Source organism: Hyaena hyaena, unplaced genomic scaffold, assembly GCF_003009895.1.
Source record: "Hyaena hyaena isolate Hyena2069 unplaced genomic scaffold, ASM300989v1 scaffold_156, whole genome shotgun sequence".
Lineage (NCBI taxonomy): Eukaryota > Metazoa > Chordata > Mammalia > Carnivora > Hyaenidae > Hyaena > Hyaena hyaena.
The window spans coordinates 158,022-180,770 of record NW_024080788.1 but is presented as its reverse complement, the minus strand read 5'-3'; the positions used below and the strand labels follow the sequence as shown (position 1 = coordinate 180,770).

Genomic DNA, 22,749 nt, shown 5'->3' with positions numbered 1-22,749 from the left:
GACAGCCAGCTCAGAGCCTGGAGTCTGCTTCAGATTCTGTATCTCCCGCTCTCTCTGACCCTCCCCTGTTCACGCTGTCTCTCTCTCAGAAATAAATAAAACATTAACAAATTTTAAATAAAAAATTTAAAAAAATAAATTTGTTTATTAATTGAATTCTTTTTCTACATGCTATACATGGTTTTTTTTCCCCCTTCTAGATCAAATCCACTCATTGATCAGTGTGACATAACTGGAGCTAGTACAGCACTGGAGAAAATTGTGAGATTTAGCCTGTATATTAATCTGGTTTCTGGAGAATAGATTTAGTATCCATGCTTCTGAAATGGCTAAATCATGCAGAAAGCTAATACTTATATTAATTAAATAATTAATTATATATCAATTAATTAATATTTACATGGCATATAAATAATTAATATTTACATGGAATTTTACTGCTCAATCATCATACCCAAAATATGCATTTATTCTCAGTTTTCAATGCCATCTATTGATCAGTCCAATAAGGACCCTGGGGCTTTCCCAGTAGCCACCAGTGGGTAACCATTTCTTTTGAATGAGCTAAGGCTCCAAAGCATGGTGTTTACCCTTCACTGTAATTGGTGCATCCAAATCTTACCTCCCTGGACTTTGTTGCATCTGAGAAGATTGGTCAGAGATGCCACACAATATATCATCTTGCTCAGCAAAGATCTTGAAATCATGAATATCATCCTTCAATCAGAGGAGGATTTGAGATACAGGAAACCAGGAAAAAAGCTGAATGTTTTGAGTTATCCTGGTCATCAACAAATTGCACTGCTGGTTCCAGAGAAACTTATGGCTGATTTGAGTTACCCTGTGGCCACTGACTTCTAGGCCAAGTTAGCCAATGGCTTATAAAAGCACATACAGAACTTGTGGTGGTAAAACAAGGTAGGACATTGCTCTAGCTCTTTAGTCTCTTGTGATTACTTTCCTTATGGGTTACATCTCTTTGCTAGGAGCACATTTCAGCAGTAATTCATGGAAAGCTAAATAACTGTGGGAACCTTGGAAGAAGAAGCAACTTCGTATTTCTTAAAGAAATATCGGTAACCGGGGCGCCTGGGTGGCTTAGTCGGTTAAGCGTCCGACTTTCGCTTAGGTCATGATCTCGCGGTTCGTGGGTTGGAGCCCCACGTCGGGCTCTGTGCTGACTGCCTGCTCAGAGCCTGGAGCCTGTTTCAGTCTGTGACTCCCTCTCTCTCTGACCCTCCCCTGCTCATGCTGTCTCTCTCTCTCTCTCTTTCCTAGAAATAAATAAAACATTAAAAAAAAAATTAAAAAAGAAAGATATCAGTGACCCATTAAAAAGGAACAACATCAGAATCATGGGGTCACAGAAGATGAAGAGGGAGAAAAAGAGATAGAAGGGTTATATGAGCNCTGTGACTCCCTCTCTCTCTGACCCTCCCCTGCTCACGCTCTCTCTCTCTCCTAGAAATAAATAAAACATTTAAAAATTAAAAAAAAAAAAAAAAGGAAATATCGGTAAGGCCTGGAACACAGAAGCATAAACAACTAGAGGGAGAGTCCCTAGGAGACACCAGTATGTGACTGTGACAAGGTAGACATGTTCGTGTGCGAGGGGAGGATATCATGGATGGCACAGAAAGCTAAAATAGGGCAAGCTTCTCAAAGGAGGTGAGTCTTGATCTAGGACTAGAAGGTAATGCAAGTAAGATTTAGGTTGAGAGAAAGAGAGAGTGTGTGTACATTGCCCAGGAAATGTCATGACTCAAATCCAGGAGGCAGGAACAAGTCTTAAGAAATGAGAAATATGGTCAATTTGATCAGCTCATATTCATTGAGCACATCATGCTATATGTGAGGCACTGTTCTAGGCACTGAATGTGTAGTGGTGAGATATGTGGGAAGGGACACCAGGACAAGAAAATAAATTAAATGGGCAAGGTAAGTGATAAATGCTATAATGGAAATAAAACAAGGTGCTATAATAGAAATAAAGGGTAGCTGGGGATCAGGACTAATTTATCTAAGTGATCAGGAAAATCCTTGCCAAGGAGTTGCATTTAAACTGCGAATAGTGTTTTTTTCTTAAAGGAAAAAATCATGGGGACATCTTTGGGTAGAGTATCCCCAGAAAAGGGAGTGGCAAGTGCAAAGGATCTGAGGTTGGGCTGACTGACCAGCATGGCTTGAGGACAGTGACAATGGAGAGAAATAGAGTAGAGAGGGGTCATATCACGCAAAGACTTTGAGCCTCTTGCAAGGAGTTTAGGCTTTTATCCAGTGCCATGGGGATTCATCAGGATGTTCTGGTCCGGTGTATGCTCCATAAAGCTCAAGTGTATGTTGAGAATACATTACAGAGAGGGGAACATAGAGAACAATAATCATTTAGGAGGTCATTGCAGTGGCACAGCCAAGAAATGCGGGTGGCTTGGGCCAGGCTAATGGCAGTGCTTCTGGAGCGAAGTGATTAAACTTGGCATTTGTTTTGAAGGATGAAACAGCCAGAATTTGCTGATATATCTCAGAATATAGGTGAGATTAGAAAAAGAGAGGAATTGGTAGTGCTTCGTAGTGCATGATTTGGTTGTCCAGGGCTGGGGTCCACCTGGGAGGGAAGAGGAGTCTGGTTTCAGTGCTTTCCCACCTTTTATCAGGAACATCCAGTCAGAAAAACCTAAATACAGTGGCTTAACCACATAGAGAATCATTTTCCTCATGCAACAAGAAGTCCAGAAACAGGACAGCTCAGGTTTGCTACAGCAGTCTTCAGTGCTATCCAGGGTCCAGGCTTCTTCTATCTTTCTGCTCAGTACCCTTAGCATGTGGCTTTCCTCCTAATACAAAATGATTTCTGCACCTCTAGGCATCAGGTCCACACTGTAGGCAGGAAGGAGGGGGAAGGAGGAGGGAGAAAAAGGTAAGAAGAAACATTGCAGCTGAGTGTGATTCCTTTTACAAAGTTTTCCCACCCAAAGACTGCCTAGGCCAGAATGAGTCATACTGTCCCATCAAGTTACAAGGGAACATGAAGAGGTGATTCTTTATCTGGACACACTATCTTCCTGAATAAAATCGGAATTCCACTGGGAGTGAAGGAGAGTGAGTAGGTGATTTTAGCAATGTCTGCTACATATCTCTTCTTTCCCACCTTAGGTTCTCACTACCCTCAGGGGATTCATGTGCCCCACACCAAGCCCAGAGCAGTGCACTTCTGACAGTCCTTCGCCAGGCCCAGGTCTTTGCCCCTCCCCCTGGGGACTCTTCATTGCGGCCTCAACTCACATGGGTCTCTTCTCAGGACAGCATAGTATTGGATAGGAACTTTATCATCAATTTCTTCTCCCTAAGGCAACAACATGTGACCAGTGACTTTTTTTTTTCATTTTTTCAAGTGACAAAGAGTATACCCAAAAGAAATAGTTTCTAAGGATATCATTTTGGAAGATGTGGGAAACTGGAGGGGGAGATTTTTTTGAGTAAAGCTGGAGGACTTTTCAACATGTCTTACATAACTAACTCTAGGTTATTTCTGACCTTATGATTAATTGGCTCTTTTCATACTCAGTCCCCTAATAGGTCTAACATGTAGGATGATTTTGCAGGACAATGCCAACAGACTCTTATGGATACCTTTCTCTCTCTCTCTCTCTGTCTCTCTCTCACTTTCTCTCTCACACACACACATACAACTTAACCTAAAATATAAAAATAACCTAGTCAACAATCATTCTTTGAGAAGCAAGAAGTCACTACTTTATATGCAGAGCTAAAATTAATGGTGCAAATAGCAGAAAAAAATGTTAGATTTTTTGCTTTCCCAATGTAAACTTACTATAAACAAAACTTTACTATAGTGAAAATTATTCTAGGCATGTGGAATTCCTTTACATGTGGTAACTGCTACCAAACCCAAATTGGTCTAAAGTTCCAAGCAAATCACTTAGATCCCCAGCCTCATCTTTCCAACCTGTATTGTAGAAACAAAATAAATCGAGTCACAATTATCCTGACAGCCCCTCTTTTTTCCCTCCGGGTCCCTCTTATCCTTTATCTGACCCTAGAGATTTTTTTAATTCTCCCCTCCTTCTTCAATAAAAATCTGCTCTGCCGATTTGTTTCTTAATTGAAACTGTAAGTCCAAAGAATAAATCTGTAATTCCATTTGAAGCATTATTAAGGTGATGAGGTATAGAGATTTGTCAGAATACCTAGTACTTATTATAGTCTGAGAACTGGAACTACTTTGCCGGCAAGCAGAGAGAGCCAGAAATTTCAAGGACTTAGGTCACCCATGGGGTACAGATGGTACAAAGTATGAACACTCTGCTCCTTGCCATCAGTAGCGGAAGACTGAAAGGTATAGTTTCCATTCCAGAGCTTCCTCAGAGATCAGGCTGAAGCTGGACCCAACCTGGCTTTTTCCTCTAGCCTGTCTCCTTCCTTCACTCTTTAGTGGTTTCTTCCTGAAGACATGTTTTTAATAAATCAGGGTCTGCCTTCTGAGAACACAACCTGAGACATCACTCATAGTCACAATTGTTCAAATATCTGATTAAGGGCCCCTCAGGTTTAAAGACGGTACTGAACTATTAATATCCCAGTCAGGTTTGTTGTCAAATTGATTGGGCATGCCTATTCATTTGTTTAGTGGCTAAGGATCCTGGTAGGGTCATTCAAATTCCCTTAGCCTCAATATCCTTGCCTATTATGAGTATGAAGGAGATCATATAAATAGAATGCCCAGCACTATGCATTATTCATGATTGACAGCTACTAAATAAAATTTTATCCTTGTTTTATTTAAAAAGGGAGCCTAGGTTCACTAAGATTATAGTTTGAGAAGTTTGAGAAGTCAAATATATCACCTCCAGGTTTGATAAGCTGTGTTCTGAAGATACAGTTCATTTATTTTCTTGGTTTCACTTCATTAATCTGGATGCTGGCTTCTTCATTTCACAGAACAATTGCAGTAATGGATTTTGAGCCTATCCATTCACAGATGGCTTTCCCTTGCTTCAATGAACCATTGTTTAAAGCCAATTTTTCCACAAATAATCCAGTGAAGAAATGGGCAGAAGACATGAATAGACACTCTTCCAAAGAAGACATCCAGGTGGTGAACAGATACATATAAAGACGCTCAACGTCACTCATCATCAGGAAAATACAAATCAAAATCACACTGAGATAACACGTCACATGAGTCAGAGTGTCTAAAGTTAATAACTCAGGAAACAAAAGATGCTGGTGAGGATGTGGAGAAACGGGAACCTTCTTACACTATTGGTGAGAATGCGAACTGGTGCAGCTACTCTGGAAAACAGTGTGGAGGTTCCTCAAAAAATTAAACATAGAACTATTGTACGACTCAACAATAGCACTAGTAGGAATTTATCCAAAGAATACAGGAGTGTTGATTCCTGAGGACACGTATACTCCAATGTTTATAGCAGCACTTTCAACAGTAGCCAAATTATGGAAAGAGCCTAAATGCCCATTAACTGATGAATGAATAAAGAAGATGTGGTTTATATATACAATCGAATATCACTTGGCAATGAGAAAGAATGAAATCCTGCCATTTGCAGCAACGTGGGTGGAACTAGAGGGTGTTATGCTAAGTGAAATAAGTCAGTCAGAGAAAGACGGATATCATATGTTTTCACTTATATGTGGAACTTGAGAGACTTAACAGAAGACCATGGGGGAAAGAAAGGGAAAAAAATAATTACAAGCAGAGAAGAAGGGAGGCAAACCATAAGAGACTCTTAAATACAGAGAACAAACTGATGGTTGATGGGGGAGGGTGCAGGGAAGAGAAGAAAATAGGTGATGGGCATTGAGGAGGGTACTTGTTGGGACGAACACTGAGTGTTGTATGTAAGCGATGAATCATGGGAATTTACATCTGAAAACAAGAGCACACAGTATATACACTGTATGTTAGCCAACTTGACAATAAATTATATTTTAAAAATTAAATAAAAAATGAAGCCACTTTTCAATCAAGATAAGAAGAGAAAGAGGACACAAAGCATTATCCAACATGCCAAAGGTATTGCCACTTTCAGAAACTTTGAGGGAATCATTCTTAAACTGAACCTTGGTCTTTGTTGCCTTTTTAAAAGAATATTTCTTGTTTCAAGATTTAAGCCATCAATTTGTTTTATCTGTCGACATATTATATAATAACCCCAATCTGTCTAGAATTTAACACCATTGCATTTAAGACATTGTTATACCAGAAGCTTTTTTAAAAAAGAAAAACAGAAAGACAAAGTGATTTATATTTTATTTTTATTCATATGGATACAGTGTTCTTTTTACATCTGTGTTACTTGGCCAACGATGAGAGTCAGAATCACCCAGAGCAGCACTTTTCAAACTTTAATGTTCAGATGAATCATCTGAGGATCTTGTTAAAATTTGGATTCTGATTCAGCTTTTGGGGTGAGTCTCAAAACTCTGCCTGTTTAACAAGCTCCCAGGTGAGGCCACTGCTGTTGGTCAGGCATCACATCCTGAATGGGAAGAATGTAGAGAACCCTGCCTGGACCCCACCCTAGAAATTCTGCTCTAGTGGTCTGTGATGAAACTTAGAAATCTTTTTTCTTTTAAGTTGTAGGTGATTCTCAAAAATATATATGAAAATTATTTATTGTAGCTATACATGTTTTTAGTTGAAAGAGATGTTTGAACACTTTATTTGCACTCAGAATTCAGAGACTGTGAAAGATAACGGCAGACCCCAAGCCTCATTTAATATTCCTTCAACAGTATAATGATGTGCTTGCCATTTGTGTTGTTGAGCAGAATATAAAATCTTTCCCGGAAGCTGCTTGGAAAGTGAGACAGAAAGAGAGGCTCTTCTGACAGTGCTTCAGCAAAATGAGCAGCCCAGAAAGAGCCAGGCCACCGTAAGCCAGCAAGTAGCCTTATTTCATTTTTCTCTCGGTCCTCCACAGTGACCGGCCTCTATGGCTGAAGAGGAGACATGGGTTGGTAACACTAGACACTGAATTTCCTTGGATTTTTGTTTAATGCTGTTAAAAGTATTTGCCCTGAAATACTGGCAGAGCAGATTGAGGGGGACAAGTGACTACACTCCATGTGACATATCCTGGTTTCTCCCTGATCTCACAGACAGCAATTTATATTAGCCTACTCCTTTTCACGTAAAAATGTTCAAGTAATAGTTGAACTCCAAGTCCACTTTCTAACCGAATGTTCAGTTAAGGGCAGTTCAGTCTCTTTCCTGGCAGCTTTTTTATTAAGGTCATTTTTCATATGAATAATCATGGAGGGTAAAGTAAAAATATAGTTATTAAAGCCTTTTAATTAAAATGTGATGTAAGCATAACTGCCATTTCATTCTATTAGAATTAATTTTTTTTATCCTTATAAACCTCCAGCAACTTCTCCTATTTACGACACATAAGTCAATATTTCGAAAATATTTTATGCAGTCCTTGAATGTCTGCATTGCCTCAAGTGGCTTGTCTAGTTCTCTGGATCATGCCTTTCCCAGCAAATGCTGGCCTAACTTTCTGCTTCTCATTGACATGTCCAACCCAGACTTTCATGGTTAGCCGAAAAAGGACAAGCGAATTAATGCTACAGGTTTACTCTCCGGATAATAGCTGCAACAATTAAGGGAATTCTGGGAAGAAGCAACATATGCTAAGTTCTCAATCTTAGTTAAGAATACGAGATTTAAGGGAAATGATGTAGCTGACCAAGCACTAGTAGAGGCAGCATATCTTTTGGGCTTTTCTTTGTCCCCTTCATTCCTTAAAGCAACACACCCTTGCTAGTGACACTTGTTATGCAAGAAAAGTTCTGCCAAAATTGAGAAAACAGCTAAATTCTTGTCTAGCAACAAGTGTTCTGTACTTGGAGCTTACATCACCAGTCCGGGAAGAACTTACACTGATACCTCACATGCTTCCATTTAAGGCAATGTGAATCTACATGGGTCACTCCAGGTTCGTGAACAAAACTTAGCCTCCGTGGGCCACATTTTCATCTGGGGGGAGAAATCAGAGGGAATGTCCGTCTGTCTCCTAACCATTCGCGCCATCGGTGTCTAGAGTTACAGACTTTCGCTCCCTCGTAGCCCTACAGCCTTGCCTCTGTCTCCTCTCCTGGCTCCAGCACACTTCACTGAATGGTTTTTACTGAGTTTGGTTATAAGACGACAGTCACAATGTCCTCTCCCCAGCCCCTACCATGATTCTAACCTCTGTTAGAAGTATGTGCTCATAGAACTCTGGTTGAAATAGACTCTTTAAAAAGAGATCACTGTTCTGCAAAATTAACTTGCAGGGTAAAAGTTAAAATGACAGTCCTGTATATACTGCTAACTTTCTTAAAGTACCTGGCCAATGTCATCTGCTTTATTTAAACGGAGGGACTCATTTTTTATTTTCATTTTTTAAAATAGAATTCTGTAGAATTAAATAGCACAAACATTTTTCATTTGTGTAGACTAAGCAGTTTCTGGTAATACTTCAAGCTATTTTGTCTCGCCAAAGCAAACTGTAATCTTATCCAAACAGATAAAACATGCTTAACAAGCCCTGGTTAGTGCTGTCACAAGCCACATGCCTTGAAAGAGGTGTTGGGAGGAGAAAGTGGTGTAAGAGTTGTTACCAATTTAAAGAAAGTAGAAGTTTCAGATTACCGGATCTTTATCCATTCCGTATTCTGGGGCACTGTACCATGGTAGAGACCTTCTCTGGGACAAGCCATCCTGAGCAAATAAAGATAGAATTTAATAATTACTCAGTGAATTTGATAGATGTGGCTGACCAGTCTGTAGGCTTAAAACTTCTTACTTCTGCTGTAGATAGGCAGAAGCTTAAATTACTAATGACCTCCTTGGCCTGCCTGCTTTCATTGCTGAACCAATGAAGCAAAGATAAAATAAGACTATGACTCAAGCTGTCACACAGCAAGTGAAAGAATGAGCAATGTCTTAGGAGTCACACGGTCATATCCACATCTTGATCTTGCTGAGGAACTAGCCATGTGATCTTGGGCAATTCGGTTAACATTTTGGAGACTCTGTTTCCTCACCTGTGAAATAACACCTACCTCACACATAAATAAGAGGATTAAAAGATAATGAAAAGTATCTCATTCAGTTTTGTTTCCCATTTCCTTCTGCAACAGAGATTTACTTAACATATAAGAAACAAAGGGAGAGGAGACATTCTTTGATATTTTTGCTTTGAAGTGCAGAACTTGAATTTATGCCAGTGTTGGAGATTACTTCATTTCAAGGAAGTAGAAACATCAAACATGGTTTTACCCTTTCAAGCAACAAAATAAGATTTGGCGTCAGTTTGGGATCCCAGAAGTAGTACATTGTGTCTTCAAGAGGGAGTCCAAGGATAAAAGAAACAAAGGGAGGAGCGGTCAAAGAATAGCATGATGGCCCATTGATCTCCTATAATGGCATCAAGTATCCTTCAAAGTGTCAGGACCTTCCTCTAACTTACCTGGCTTAAATCACAGACATTGTAAAATACTCTGGTTTACAAATACTATTTTTCCCCCTTCACGTAAGTTAAGATGATTGAACTAAAGGAGGCCTCCTAGAAGATCATTTTGAAACTACAGTGAAAATGAGTACATACCTTGTAGCCTACATAGTTTGTGATTTTGACTCTGAGTGGCACAACTCGTTAGGGGTCAAGGTGAAACTGAGTTCGAATTTTATATACTGTCCTGAGAACAATGAGTTTTCCTTACTTTCTTAAGCTTTTTTTCTTATTATCAAAATATCATGTTTGTTTCACAAAATAGAGATAGGCAAAAAATAAATAAATTACTCATAATCCCATCATCAAGATATAATTACTGTTAACATTAGTGTAAGCCTTCCAAATATTTTCTGTATATGTGTCAGTATATGATAGTATATACAGTAATTGAATATACCTATGTTTTACAAAATAGTGTTTGAGATTATTTAACTCCATTTTCACCATAGTATGCCATTAACAATTGAATGCCATTAAATATTTTTCTGTAATATTACATTACTAATTGCTTAGTATTATACTGCAAGAAAGTACCAAAATAACTTTAATCAGCATCTTATTTTCAGACATTCACATTGTTTTTAATTGTTTTCTGTAACTTTTTTCCTCAGCAGGAGGAAAAATCAAATAAATTTTAAAGTCTTTATTATTTGCAAAAATTTATAATATCCTATGGTTATCTTAAAGAGTTTTGCAAATATCAGTAGAGCCATTATCATTACCATCATCATCGCCATCATCATCATCATCATCTCAACCTGAAGCACCAAATGTAGACATAAAAACATTCAAAGAACCACAAAATATGCTTATGAAAAACAGCTATAAATTGGCTATATAATATGTGTATAAATTGAAATGGCCATTTCAATTTATACACACATTATAACTACAGATGTGTAGATATATACTATGATATATACATAACAGCATCTCTGCACACAGATACAGGTATGCATAGATATAGACATACAAGGCATCAGATGCCAGTTTACTTCAATGCAGGTTCCATTCAGCTTCCTAGGTTTCACATTCCAGCTCTACAATTTCCTACATGGATAGTTTAGAGCAAGCTACTTAATTTCCATGGGTTTCCATCTTTTCATAAGGTTGTTGAGAGGATTAAATTAGATTTCACATGTACACATTTAGCACTGTGCCTGATAAAGCACCAAAAAATGGTAACTATAAATATATCCTTCCTATAAAAGTTCCAAGGAACTTTAGGTAATTCAGAGCCTGAAAGCAGGTCATGAAATGAAAGTGGCACCACCATACTTGAAGCCCCGTAAAAGTGGAATATAATTTTATTTTTTCCACTTAATGACTATTTACTTTGGGGAAATCAATGAACATATTTGGGTATTTTTGTGTTTAAAGTAGACTAGATGGGGAGATGGATCCAAAAGCTTCTTGAAGGCTTTCCTCCTTATGGACCTATGTTTTATTTGACTTGTGCTGGTAGTCAGACCTCTGGGAGGCTAGCACTCAAGTACTGGAATGCGTGATAGTGATGAACGAAAGTGGGATCTCATGATATGATCAATTAATATAGCTTGAAATTTAAAGATAAGTACCTAGAGAATGGATTATAACAGAAAACACAAGGTTGTTTATACTTTTTAAGACTGACTTTTGCTGTAATACTTTATGGAACATCTTATCCCCTATCAATAGCATGCTTAATTATATCACAATAATTTCCTTAAAAATGCAGTCTACCTTTCTTGAGTGAGGGTTATTAGGAATGGAATCGTGCCAAGGATTTGGAATATTCAAAACCTACTTCTGATCAACATTTCCAGTTGTCCATCTATGCATCTACAGGCAAATGGAGTCAAAACCATTATGCTTTGGAAGCATCATTAAGCTACTTGATTTTTATGAACAGTACTTTGATATCAACTACCCACTCCCCAAAATGGATAAATTTAAATTCCACGTCAGTGTCTTTATTTTTGCTTATAGAGCTTGCTTTGATTTCTTTCTGTATGTATGATTTAAATGAGTACTGAAGAGGTTCAGTTAGCCCAGGAAACAATAATTTATACATCAGAGATGTTTCTTCACTGCAGAAAATAAAGTATTTATGAGAAGCTCAAGTACCGTGAATCATTTTTTATTCTTTTATCAGGTTCATGTTAAAATAGGTGCGTTGGGGTAGGCTGGGTTGTTCACTCCATTAAGCATCCAACTTTGGCTCAGGTCATAATCTCAGGGTTCGTGGGTTCAAGCCCTACGTCGGGCTCTGTGCTGACTGTGGGAGCCCGACAGTGACCACAATAAAGCGTGGTTAGGGACGCGGGGATGTGCCTGCACACAGGGCTCCCAGCCTGGGCAAAGCATGCCTGCAAACAGGATGCTCTGCCACGAGGCCTGCACACAATATCCAAGTTTAATGGTCCGCTCGCAAACGAGGGAACATGCCCTCCTTAGAAGTAAGGAGAAGGCTGGAATTGTGAGCAGGCATCTTAGTAAACATGTTATGGTCGCTTCCTCCCTTTGCTCCCCCCTGTCCTTGAAATGTGTTTGGCTACTTGCCCTTAATTGGTAAAGGAATGCATCTTGTAGGTTTCAGTTTGTATCCAGTTACCATAAAATAAACCGCAAGAGGGGCTTGCGTAGAATTGTTCCTCCGGCCGGAGTTGTGTCTGTGTCTGTCTTTTGTGTGTGTCTTGTCCTTTGTGTCATTTCGTCCGCAACACTGACAGCTTAGAGCCTGCAGCCTGCTTTGGATTCCGTGTCTCCCTCTCTTTCTGGCCCTCCCCCGCTTGTGCTCTGTCTCTCTCTCTCTCTCAAAAATAAGTAAACATTAAAAACATTAAAATAGATTCATTGCATGTTAGATTTAACTGGATGAATTTTCCAGGGGCCTCTGGGTGGCTCAGTTGGTAAAGCAGCTGAGTGCCTTGGTTTCGGCTCAGGTCATGATCTCACCGTTAGAGAGATGGAGCCCCACAATGGGCTCTGTGTTGACAGTGAGGAGCCTGCTTGGGACTTCTCTCTCCCTCTCTCACTGCCTTTCCCCAGCTTGCTCTCTCTCTTTCTCAAAAACAAACAAACATAAAAATAATAATAACTGAATGAATTTTTCTGAACACACAACTTTTTTCTGTACCATATTTGTACAAGACTAGTAACCTTTTATAAAGTTGCCAAAGATTTATATAAACAGCTGAAAATTGTCTGTCTTTCCAGAGTTTGGAAGATAAAAATGTGACACAGATTGAAAAAAAGAGAGACTTGAGGAAATAAATAATTTGAATGTGGTAGTAGTATATCTTTATCTAGGAAGATACACATAATCTTACTTGGATTAATTTTCTATCTTAAAAAATAGAAGTTATGATTTTAATAATGTTTCAGAACATATTAAACCATGACTTAAGTTTTATTATATAGATAGATCAGTTTTTAGAATTTCTGACAGTGACAAAACTTTTTTCCCCCCTTGAGAACATTAAAGCATACTCCTGATCATGCCTTTGCTCCCCTTTACTGCAAATTCTGTGCAGGTTTTTCATAGAGAAGGTAAAAGGGACCATAAAAAGACACCTCCAAGAGCTTATTCACATAGTTCCTAAGTCTCAGTACATTATTACAGTGCAGGTTCTCTATGCCTTTTAGTACAGATATACTAAATTTACCCATAATCCATTACTGCCCTCTATATCAAAATTCAAGGAAAGATCCAATAACAACCATCAACAATCTTAAATTGTTCTTGAATAATTCAGCCTTGAAGATTATATGAAATGGATTTTAAAAATAACTGAAAAGTAGTTTAGGAAAAATCAACTTAGATATAAGTATCTCTAATGACTATGGGAAATAATCCAACTAAAATAAAATCAACAGTGCAACTTACAAAAGGAATTATTCCCACATTTGGGGTCCTAACGAATACTAATCTTTATTGCTGCTAATTTGTTTTTGATTGTCATATAAATATTTGTTTTTATCCATTAGTATTAACCAGTATTAATTCTAGACAATGTAATTACAAGCCAAGTGACTTGGATTATTTCAAACTTAAAAAAATTACCTTTCTCTCTAGTCAAACAGTACTTCTTTCAAAATGGCCTGGCAGAATAAGAAGAAAAAAATCCAAGATTAAATATTAGCCAGAAATTTTCTAACCTACATAAAATGATATACATACACACATACACAGACAATATAAATTAGTACATTATCCTGAGTTGCTTAAAGATGATTAAATTTGACTTTATTTCCTCAAGTTTTGTTAAGAAGTAGAGGAAACATCAGGGCACCTGGGTGGCTCAGTTGGTTAAATGCCCAACTCTTGATTTTGGCTCAGATCATGATCTCACAGTTTGTTAGTTCAAGCTCTGAGCTTCTGTCTCTCCTTCTCTCTCTGTCCCTCCCCCACTCATGCTCATTCTCTCACTCTCGCTCTCTCTTTCAAAATAAATAACAAATAAACTTTAAAGAAAGGTAAAGGAAATATCAATGTTGAGAAGGAAATTGAGGTCAGAAATAATTGATCCCCACAGCTTTTTTCCTCCACTGCCTTGGAAGGACATTTGCTCTCAGTAGAGGCCATATGTTCTTGAAATACCAGTTGAAATACTGTAGAGATTGCTTCTAAGGCACATTTTCCCGAGATTAAAGTCTTATATCTCTTTTGCAGAAATGAGTTCATTAAATGTTTTGATGAATCGCAAACATATTAGAAATTACTTGATACCCTTCAAAGTTTTTGAGTAGTCTTAAAATTAAATACAATATGAGTGTTTTTAAATAAATCATTTTCTTAGCAGTAATGCACCCAAGATATTTTCAGAATTCAGCATGCTTGGAAACAAATGGCTAAATGTCAATAGGTTACTTCAGCTACAACCAAAACTGTATTGATAGAATTAATGCTGCTTAATAATGGGTATTGATTATTTTCAGTGCAACTACAAGACACCATGTCAATGTTACAATGGTCTTGAAGGTTTCAGAAAGTCTGCTTATACATGAAAGGATCACAATGTATTTCAGGAGGAAGCAAATTGCACTTCGGGTGTAGAGCCATAATGATCAAATATGGTTGTTCTTATTTCTTAGATCTAGTTCTATTCCTGACTTTGAATCTGGAGTCATGGAAAATTGGGGCCTCATCACATATCACGAGACATCACTGCTCTTTGATCCCAAGACCTCTTCTTCTTGTGATAAACTATGGGTCACCAAAGTCATAGCCCATGAACCAGCAACCAGGTGCCTGACATTCATGACATTCTCTTACTATCAGGCTAAAAAACATTGTTCAGGACACCACTAGTATTCCTGAAACAACATAAAATTATGCCATTTTACGTCTGGAGGGGACCTTGAAGACTATCAAACCAAACATATATGTGACGTAGCAGTGGTCTCAATCTCTAGACTATGAGACTCACAAAGGAGTATTGTCACAAGAGAAGTAGCCACTGTGTCCTCTAAAACTCTTCATGGCATCGCCTTCAAATATCTTTTACTAAAGAAGGTAAGGGGGCACCTGGGTGGCTCAGTCAGTTAAGTGTCTGACTTCAGCTCAGGTCATGATCTCATGGTTTGTGAGTTCAAGCCCTGCATCAGGCTCTGTGCTGACAGCTCAGAGCCTGGAGCTTGCTTCAGATTCTATGTCCCCCTCTCCCTCTGCCCTCCCCTACTCATGCTGCCTCTCTCTGTCTCTCAGAAACAAATAAAACATTAAAAAATAATAAAAAAAGAAGGTAGGGACTAAGCAGGTATATGGGGCACAGAATTAGAAACCCAACAAATAGAAATTTGTATTAAAAATATTTCTCCTTATACCCCTTAGTACCATGGCATTCCAATCTAGGGCAAAATCAAACCCCCTTAGTTGGAACACATCATTGTATGGCCACAAAGAAGTACTTCACATCTAAGTACTTACAGGCTGCTGACCCTAGACACATTACTTAACTCTCTAAACTTCAGTGTCTTCCTCTATAAAATTAACTTAATAGCAGTTTCTGCCTCTTGAAACTGTTGTTAAGAATTACAGATAAGTGTCTGTACCTATCATATAGTAGGCAATCAGTAAGTATTAGTTATTAATGATAACAATAATGATCTCTGCTACAATTCCCTGCAGGCTAACATTTCCAAGGCCCATCTACCAACACTGTATTAGATATAAATATGGAGCTATAAAACTAGCTGTATAGATATTAGAGAGTATTTCCACTCTATTTCAATCTGAAAATCTCTAGTAGCACAGTGAATTATTAAGGGCCCCCCAAATTCTCTTTCACCATGTAGACAAATCTCATTTTATTATAGAAACTAGTAATATGATATTTTTATCCTTTGTCATTATTATAAGAATAACTTGGGTTTTATTTAAACAGTGAACTAAAAACCCAATTACATAGGTGCCATGTCCAGCGTTGTACTTTAAGAACATTTGTATGGCTTATTCTGGTTTTGAATCTCCCCACTGGCCCATCTTAAGGGTTTTGATCAGTAGTCACTGGTAGCTCTAAAGCACTTGACTGAATCTTGGGATTTCTAATTTTTCTATTGAATATTCATAGGAAAATGGTTAGAGAACTCTATCTCTGAGGCTCCCCTGGGCCTTTCTTTAATAACTTCTCTTTGATGGAGACACAGAGTCTAGGACTGGAGCAGCAGGCAGCATTGGAATTTTTGTCTTGTCTATTTTGTCTCTCGATTGATCTCCATATGACCATTTACTCTGACAAAGACCCCCAATGCCATCTGAGTGAGTGAGGGGTCCACAGCATGGCATATAAAGCCCCCAAGATGAAGCCCTTCTCCACCTTTCCAGCCCCATCTCTTGCCAATACCCTAAGCATTAGCCATTCAGACTACCTGCCATTTCCTAAACATGCTACATTGTGTTGATCCTTTATGGTTTTGCTTCTGCTACTTTATCTGCCTAGACTACACACTACTCCCAACACACCTGAAGCCCCTTGCAAGACTCAGGAAATGAATCATTTCCTAACTAACTTACACACTCTCCCAGAAGAACTGATTTTTAACTCCTGGAATCCTCTCTATCCCTTGCAGAGCCATTGATAATACTGCCACAATGCTGTATTGCATTTATCTGTCTAACCATTGACCTCCATCATTTGGTTTGAGGCAGAGGATATATAATATACATCTTTTTAACATATGACATGTTGCCAATAATATAGTAGTTTCTCTATAGGTATTTATTTAATGAATGAATAAGCCACTCTTACTAACTGGTGAAGTTACCAGAATCAGTTCAACTTGTATTTCTCTTATTCATCAATTCTCAAATTAAGAAAACACCTCCCACCCCTTCTCACAAATACCCTTGGGAAGATTGGTGCCCACTTGTAAAATGAACTGAGAGTTATCAGAGAAGAAATAGAGCTTAAACAGTGTCTAGAAACTACATTCTGTTCTATAATTGTAAGAAGGCTTTTCTGAGACTTGGAATCTTTTTGTTTAATTTTTTTTCTGGAAATTGCAATCCTAAAACAGATAAACTAGATGTACAGTATTGGACATAAAGGCTAAAAAATATAAAACTACATGAAAAAGTAGTAATACTTAAAACTGGTGTCACAGATCAAGTAGAGGTCAAGGATAAATGTCTATTTACATTTCTTTATGGCTTCCTTTTAATTTTATTTATATATGTTTAAAATCTCAGAACTTTATTCACTTTAGTGTCAAAGTAAATCCCTAGAGGGAAGTCAGAATAAAAGTTAACAACTGAATTTCCTCATCAGTAATACTGTGTAACAATCTGAGTTCTAACAAAATCTTATGATTCTGTCAAGTACCTGCTACTTAATGTAACGAGGTGACTTCGCCAAGCCATTTGGACTTATATTTCTCCAAAGGCCATCACCATAAATCAAGGATGAGGTGAGATTGTATTAGCTATGCAAGAAAGAAATTCTACCCCACAAATGTTTTATTTTCTTCCTTAGTATTAAAATTTTTTTTTAATGTTTTATTTATTTCTGAGAGAGAGAGAGAGAGAGAGAGGCAGCATGAGCAGGGGAGGGTCAGAGAGAGAGGGAGACACAGAATCTGAAGCAGGCTCCAGGCTCTGAGCTAGCTGTCAGCACAGAGCCAGACGCAGCGCTCGAACTCATGAACCATGAGATCATGACCTGAGCCGAAGTCGGACACTTAACCGACTGAGCCACCCAGGCACCCCCCCACCCGCCTTAGTATTAAATCTAATAGTTAGGAAATGTTGGGAGGATAAAATGGAAGCTGGAGAGTTTGAGGCAGTAAGGACACAAAAGAAAGAAAAGTGAAGCAAGAAGCAAATACGTGGTGGTGAGAAGAGAAGGCAGAGAAATCACTACAAGGAAGTTGTAAGGAGAGAAAAGAGTAACAAAGAGGAAAGGCCTTAACTGCTGAAAGAAAGTTACCACCCATTGCATTTTTTGTGACAGTTAATAATCTTTATATTTGTTTCATTTCTAATAACATTGAATCTTTGCCTCCCAGTGGTTTGGCAACCTGGTTACAATGGAATGGTAGAATGATATTCAGCTCAATGAAGGTTTTGCAACATACATGGACATCATCTCTCTTAATGCTACATATCCAGAGCTGCAATTAGTAAGTTTACAATTTTTGTATGTCGTACCGTATATACAGTTCAGCCCACAATGTAAATTCCTCACCCAAAAGTCTATGGACAGAGAGCTGAAATAACACAAATATACAGTTGTGTATGTGGGGTAAGAGGAAAGACTATCACTGTCTGTATCCAATGATATAGGATAAGAGAGTGCCCATCGCTAAAGAGCCTGTGCAGGGTTCTTGGCATATAATCTGAAAATTAAGCATAATTGAGGCACATTCCTCCAAAATTTTCAATAGGCCTATTCACTTCCCCAAAATTTATGGAAAGATTTTTTTTCCAAACATGTCTTTTTCCTTAGACATAAGAAGTCTAAACACTACATGTCAAGGTGGTTTGTGATGGTTAATTAGCTCTTTGGGGTCGTATAGTATAGACATGGATTCAGAGTGTCTTCTTTTTTGCTATGTTTTGAATCCTTGGTGAAATCCCAAATCTTCTTATATTTTCACTTATAAAGCACACATAATGCATCTATTTTTCAGGATGTTGAAAGGAGCACAAATGATGGATGAAAGTTCCTGGCATATAGCAAGTGTTTCACTAATTGGGAACCATTTTGTTTTTGTATCCACGGTCTTGGTACATGGTAGACATTCAAATAAAGTCTGAAGGAGTATTGCATTTATACTTTTATGAAGTAGAGAACTAGTAAAAGGGGATAGGTATGGGAAAAGAAACTTAACAATCAATTGTAAGGAATATTGATTGAATACTCTTAAGAATATCTTACTAAGCCTATTGTGTTTTCTATTGCTTTGAAAGTATCAAATTGAAAGTGCAAAACTTTCTTCTCTATTTAGGATAATGCCTTTTTGGATGTTTGTTTTGGAATAATTGAAAAAGATTCACAAAATTCCTCCTGTCCTATCTCTAAGCAGGCAGAAACTCCTATTTAAATAGAGGAAATGTTTGCTGCAGTGCCTATGAGAAGGTAGTAACTGCTGTGGGCAAGTGAAAGCTCTGCTTTTAGGAGAAATAAAATGAGGGTCGTGCCACCAGCAGTTGAAGTTACTGCTTCCAGGTCACTGCCACTTGTTACACTTTTGTTTTATTTGATATTCATTTTTCAGACATTATACATGTTCCATAAAATTTAAGCATCATACTACTTTTTTCTTTACCTTCTTGTTTTGTTTTCTTTCCTTTCTCTCTTCCTTCCTTCCTTCCTTCCTTCCTTTCTTTCTTTCTTTCTTTCTTTCTTTCTTTCTTTCTTTCTTTCTTCTTTCTTTTAGGGAGTTTGTATTTCATATATGTTCAAGAATCTTCTGAGTGAGGAGAAATTCAGGAAGGAATTATTCACTATTTTAAAAAGTTCAGTTATGGAAATGCCAAAAATGACAATTTGTGGAGCGGCCTGTCCAATGTAAGTCATATATTGGGTAACAGTAGACTGTTGTTAAGCCTAAAATGTAACAGGCTAATTATGAAGGTTTATAAATAGTTACATTGTCAGTCAACCAATATATATTCCACTTTTCACATTGCCTGGGTCCATAGAAAGCAGCACCTTTCTTGTTCCTCTGGCACCACACTAAACCAGGATGCCACACTGGGTTAGTCGCAGTATTTGATATTTGGCCTCCTTCACTGTGGTTCCCCTCTAAGGTTAACCCTACACTTTGATCTCCCCATTTTTCAAAATCTGTAATGACTGTGTAATTCCATTTTTTTATTATTTATTTTGAGAGGGAGGGAGGGATGGATAGAGAGAGAGAATGACTTGGGTAGGGGCAGAGAGAAAGGGAGAGAGAGAATCCATGCTGTCAGTGCAGATCCTGACTCAGGGATTGATCTCACAACTGTGAGATCATGACCTGAGCCGAAGCTAAGAGTCAACTGACTGAGCCACTCAGGTGCCTCTGACTTTTTAATTCCTACCATAAATACCTAATCTTCTCTGCCCAGATTTTAAGGTTGAACTGTACTTGCTCAACTTTATTGTCCAGCATGCATTCTCCATTGAGCAAGACACGTCTTCTCCCTCATAGGAAGAAATTCTGCTTAATCTTTATGTCATCATGTCTTTCTTTCTAGTGCCCTTGCTACCTGAACTGTGCTTTCTTCTTTCCAAGAATTCAAATGCCAACCATCTTTTGAATTCTAGCTGAGATTTTACCTCCTCTTTACAGACTACTCCATCCCTCGTTGTTTTACCTTTCTCCTAAATACCTAGAAGTGCATTTATGAATCTGTTCCATAAAGTGACATTCTCTTTTATTAGTTTATAATGGCTCAATGATAATAATAATAATAATAATAATAATTGCTTAAGAGCAAGAATCATATCTACTCTTTTTTTAATGCCATGCACTAGTGATTAATAAAAAGCTGATTATTTGTTCAAGAAATCTTGATCTCAGTCATTGAGATTCATGTAGTATAATAGGTAAGACAAAAAAAAAACATGCAGTCAACTCAGATGATTCTAAAAAATTATTAAAATATTCTTAAATGTTTAACAGTGAGTGAAATAATCTTTTATAGAAGTACTGGACTGGCAGAGCTCATGCATATAGGTAGAAAAACCCTAAGCCGTTGTTGATAGAAGAGGTCTCCTCTTCCTTACAAACACTTATGTCCCAGGGACAGTTATAATATTGTTCAGTATTTGTATAGCACTTAACAGTTTATAGAGATATTTCAAGTACATAATCTCACTTGATATTTTTTATGCCCTTATAAAGTCTGGAACCTCATGGTCTAATAATTTATGTGTGTGGTCAAAAGAACAAAGTCAAGTCATTAAACATTTTTTCAAAGTAGCTCAAATCTTTTACTCACATTTCTTGAAAATCATAAAAGGGAATAAAATACACAGTCCTTACTACTACCTATAAAAATGCTTTTAATCCATTTGCACTACCTCCTACTGATGATCTAGATGCTCTCTCTCCACAGTTCCTCCTAAACTTGTCAACAAGCCATACATTGCTTTTCTCTCCCATCCTTTTCCTCCTTTCGTTTGCAATCTCTGTGTGTGTGTGTGTGTGTGTGTGTGCGTGTGTGTGTGTGTGTGTGTGTGTGTGTGTAGACATAAACTTTATCTTTCTTCAACAATGAATAGTCTCTCTTTGGTGTGCATAATGAGTGTAGGAAGGTAGAGGGGAAATTAAAGGAAAAATATGGCCAACAATTGCAGGATTCTTTTAGGCCAGCTGTGAATATCCCTATGTTAATTTTTGTCATATCATGCTTATTAACTATCTCAAGAAGGTAAGGTAGGCATTCTTATCCCATTTTTACAGGTAGGAAAAGTAATTCTAAGGGAGAGATTGGTGCCAGGTCACATAGACACCAAACAATGATGGAGTCAGTACTTAACATCTGTCTTCGCACTCCGAGTCCAGTATTGATTCTCTCAATTACAACACAGCTTCTTCCCAGTTATCAGGAAAGTCTCCCTTCTAACCCTCCCCTAAAGGTCCTCAGTTCTAGTTGACCGCTTTCTGATGCCAAATGAAACTGTGGGATGAAACTGAAGAATTCCTGAAAATATCTTACTTACCTTTTTGTCATGTAACAACAATTCTAATACATGTCGTAGCAACTTGGGAATTAGAGGAGTTCTTTGTTGTTATTTTTCATAAAATTATTCAGTGGCATTTGAGAGCCTCAATGTGTGTGTGTGTGTGATATTTTTCAATTTACAGTTCCTTTTAAGCATTAACTCCTGGTTAATTAAGGGTTGATTGACAATTTGTTGATATCCGTAGGTCTCATTTTAATTCTGAATTCAAAGTTTATTATGTATTTTCTATATGCTACTGTAGTAGCATTGGGAATGCTGAGGTAAGCAAAGGCATTCCCCCTTCTCAATCAAGGAATTTGTGAGATGATAGGAGAAGATTAATACTAGACCCAGTTGCCAAAGTGCTAAATAGGGGCATGAGCAGCATGCACTATAAAAGAATTAAGTAGAGCCTCCCTAGAGGAAAGGGAAGAAATGAAATAAAAATTCAACAAATTGGTTCATTCCTAAAAGTTATTCTACTACAATGTATTTTTTAATTAAAAAATTCATTTTAATGTTTATTTTTGAGAGAGAAAGAGACAGAGAGTGACCAGAGGAGGACAGAGAGAGAAAGAGAGAGTCACAGAATCCAAAGCAGGTTCCAGGCTCCAAGCTGTCAGCACAGAGCTTCATGCTGGGCTCAAACTCACCACCTGTGAGATCATGACCCGAGCCAAAGTTGGTTGCTCAACCGACTAAGCCACCCAGGCATCTCCTATATTGTACTTCTTTAGAAAACTTTAAATATATATGTATATTTAAAACTTACATATATGTATACATAAACATAAAGTTTACTATATATATTCACAGTGACCATAGGAAATCTGCAAAAATTACTCTTTTTGTTTTATATATGTGAGTAACTTTTGTTACTTTGGACTATGGGACTATCTGTACCCAAATGACTGTGCTCTTTCATTTTTTTTTCTTTTTTTCTGAGAAAGAAAGAGAGACAACGTGAGCAGGAGAGGGTCAGAAAGAGAGGGAGACACAGAATCCAAAGCAGGCTCCAGGCTCTGAGCTGGCTATCAGCACAGAGCCCGATCTGGGGCTCGAAC

At 37.8% G+C, this 22,749-nt stretch overlaps 1 protein-coding gene across 1 annotated transcript in view; it reads left to right on the top strand.

Moving 5' to 3' along the window:
• Window positions 1-423: 423 nt before the first annotated feature.
• Window positions 424-22,749, top strand: part of ERAP2 (endoplasmic reticulum aminopeptidase 2) — a gene marked incomplete at its 5' end in the record, with an annotated part of 38,096 nt that continues 15,770 nt past the window's right edge. Inside the window, 15 exon segments of the mRNA XM_039239353.1 lie at window positions 424-601; window positions 604-649; window positions 651-878; window positions 880-918; window positions 4,960-5,039; window positions 5,997-6,055; window positions 7,413-7,584; window positions 9,592-9,701; window positions 11,354-11,411; window positions 11,414-11,480; window positions 14,631-14,767; window positions 18,025-18,149; window positions 18,978-19,094; window positions 19,410-19,458; window positions 19,461-19,556. Coding sequence (XP_039095284.1) covers window positions 424-601; window positions 604-649; window positions 651-878; window positions 880-918; window positions 4,960-5,039; window positions 5,997-6,055; window positions 7,413-7,584; window positions 9,592-9,701; window positions 11,354-11,411; window positions 11,414-11,480; window positions 14,631-14,767; window positions 18,025-18,149; window positions 18,978-19,094; window positions 19,410-19,458; window positions 19,461-19,556 — 1,561 coding nt within the window.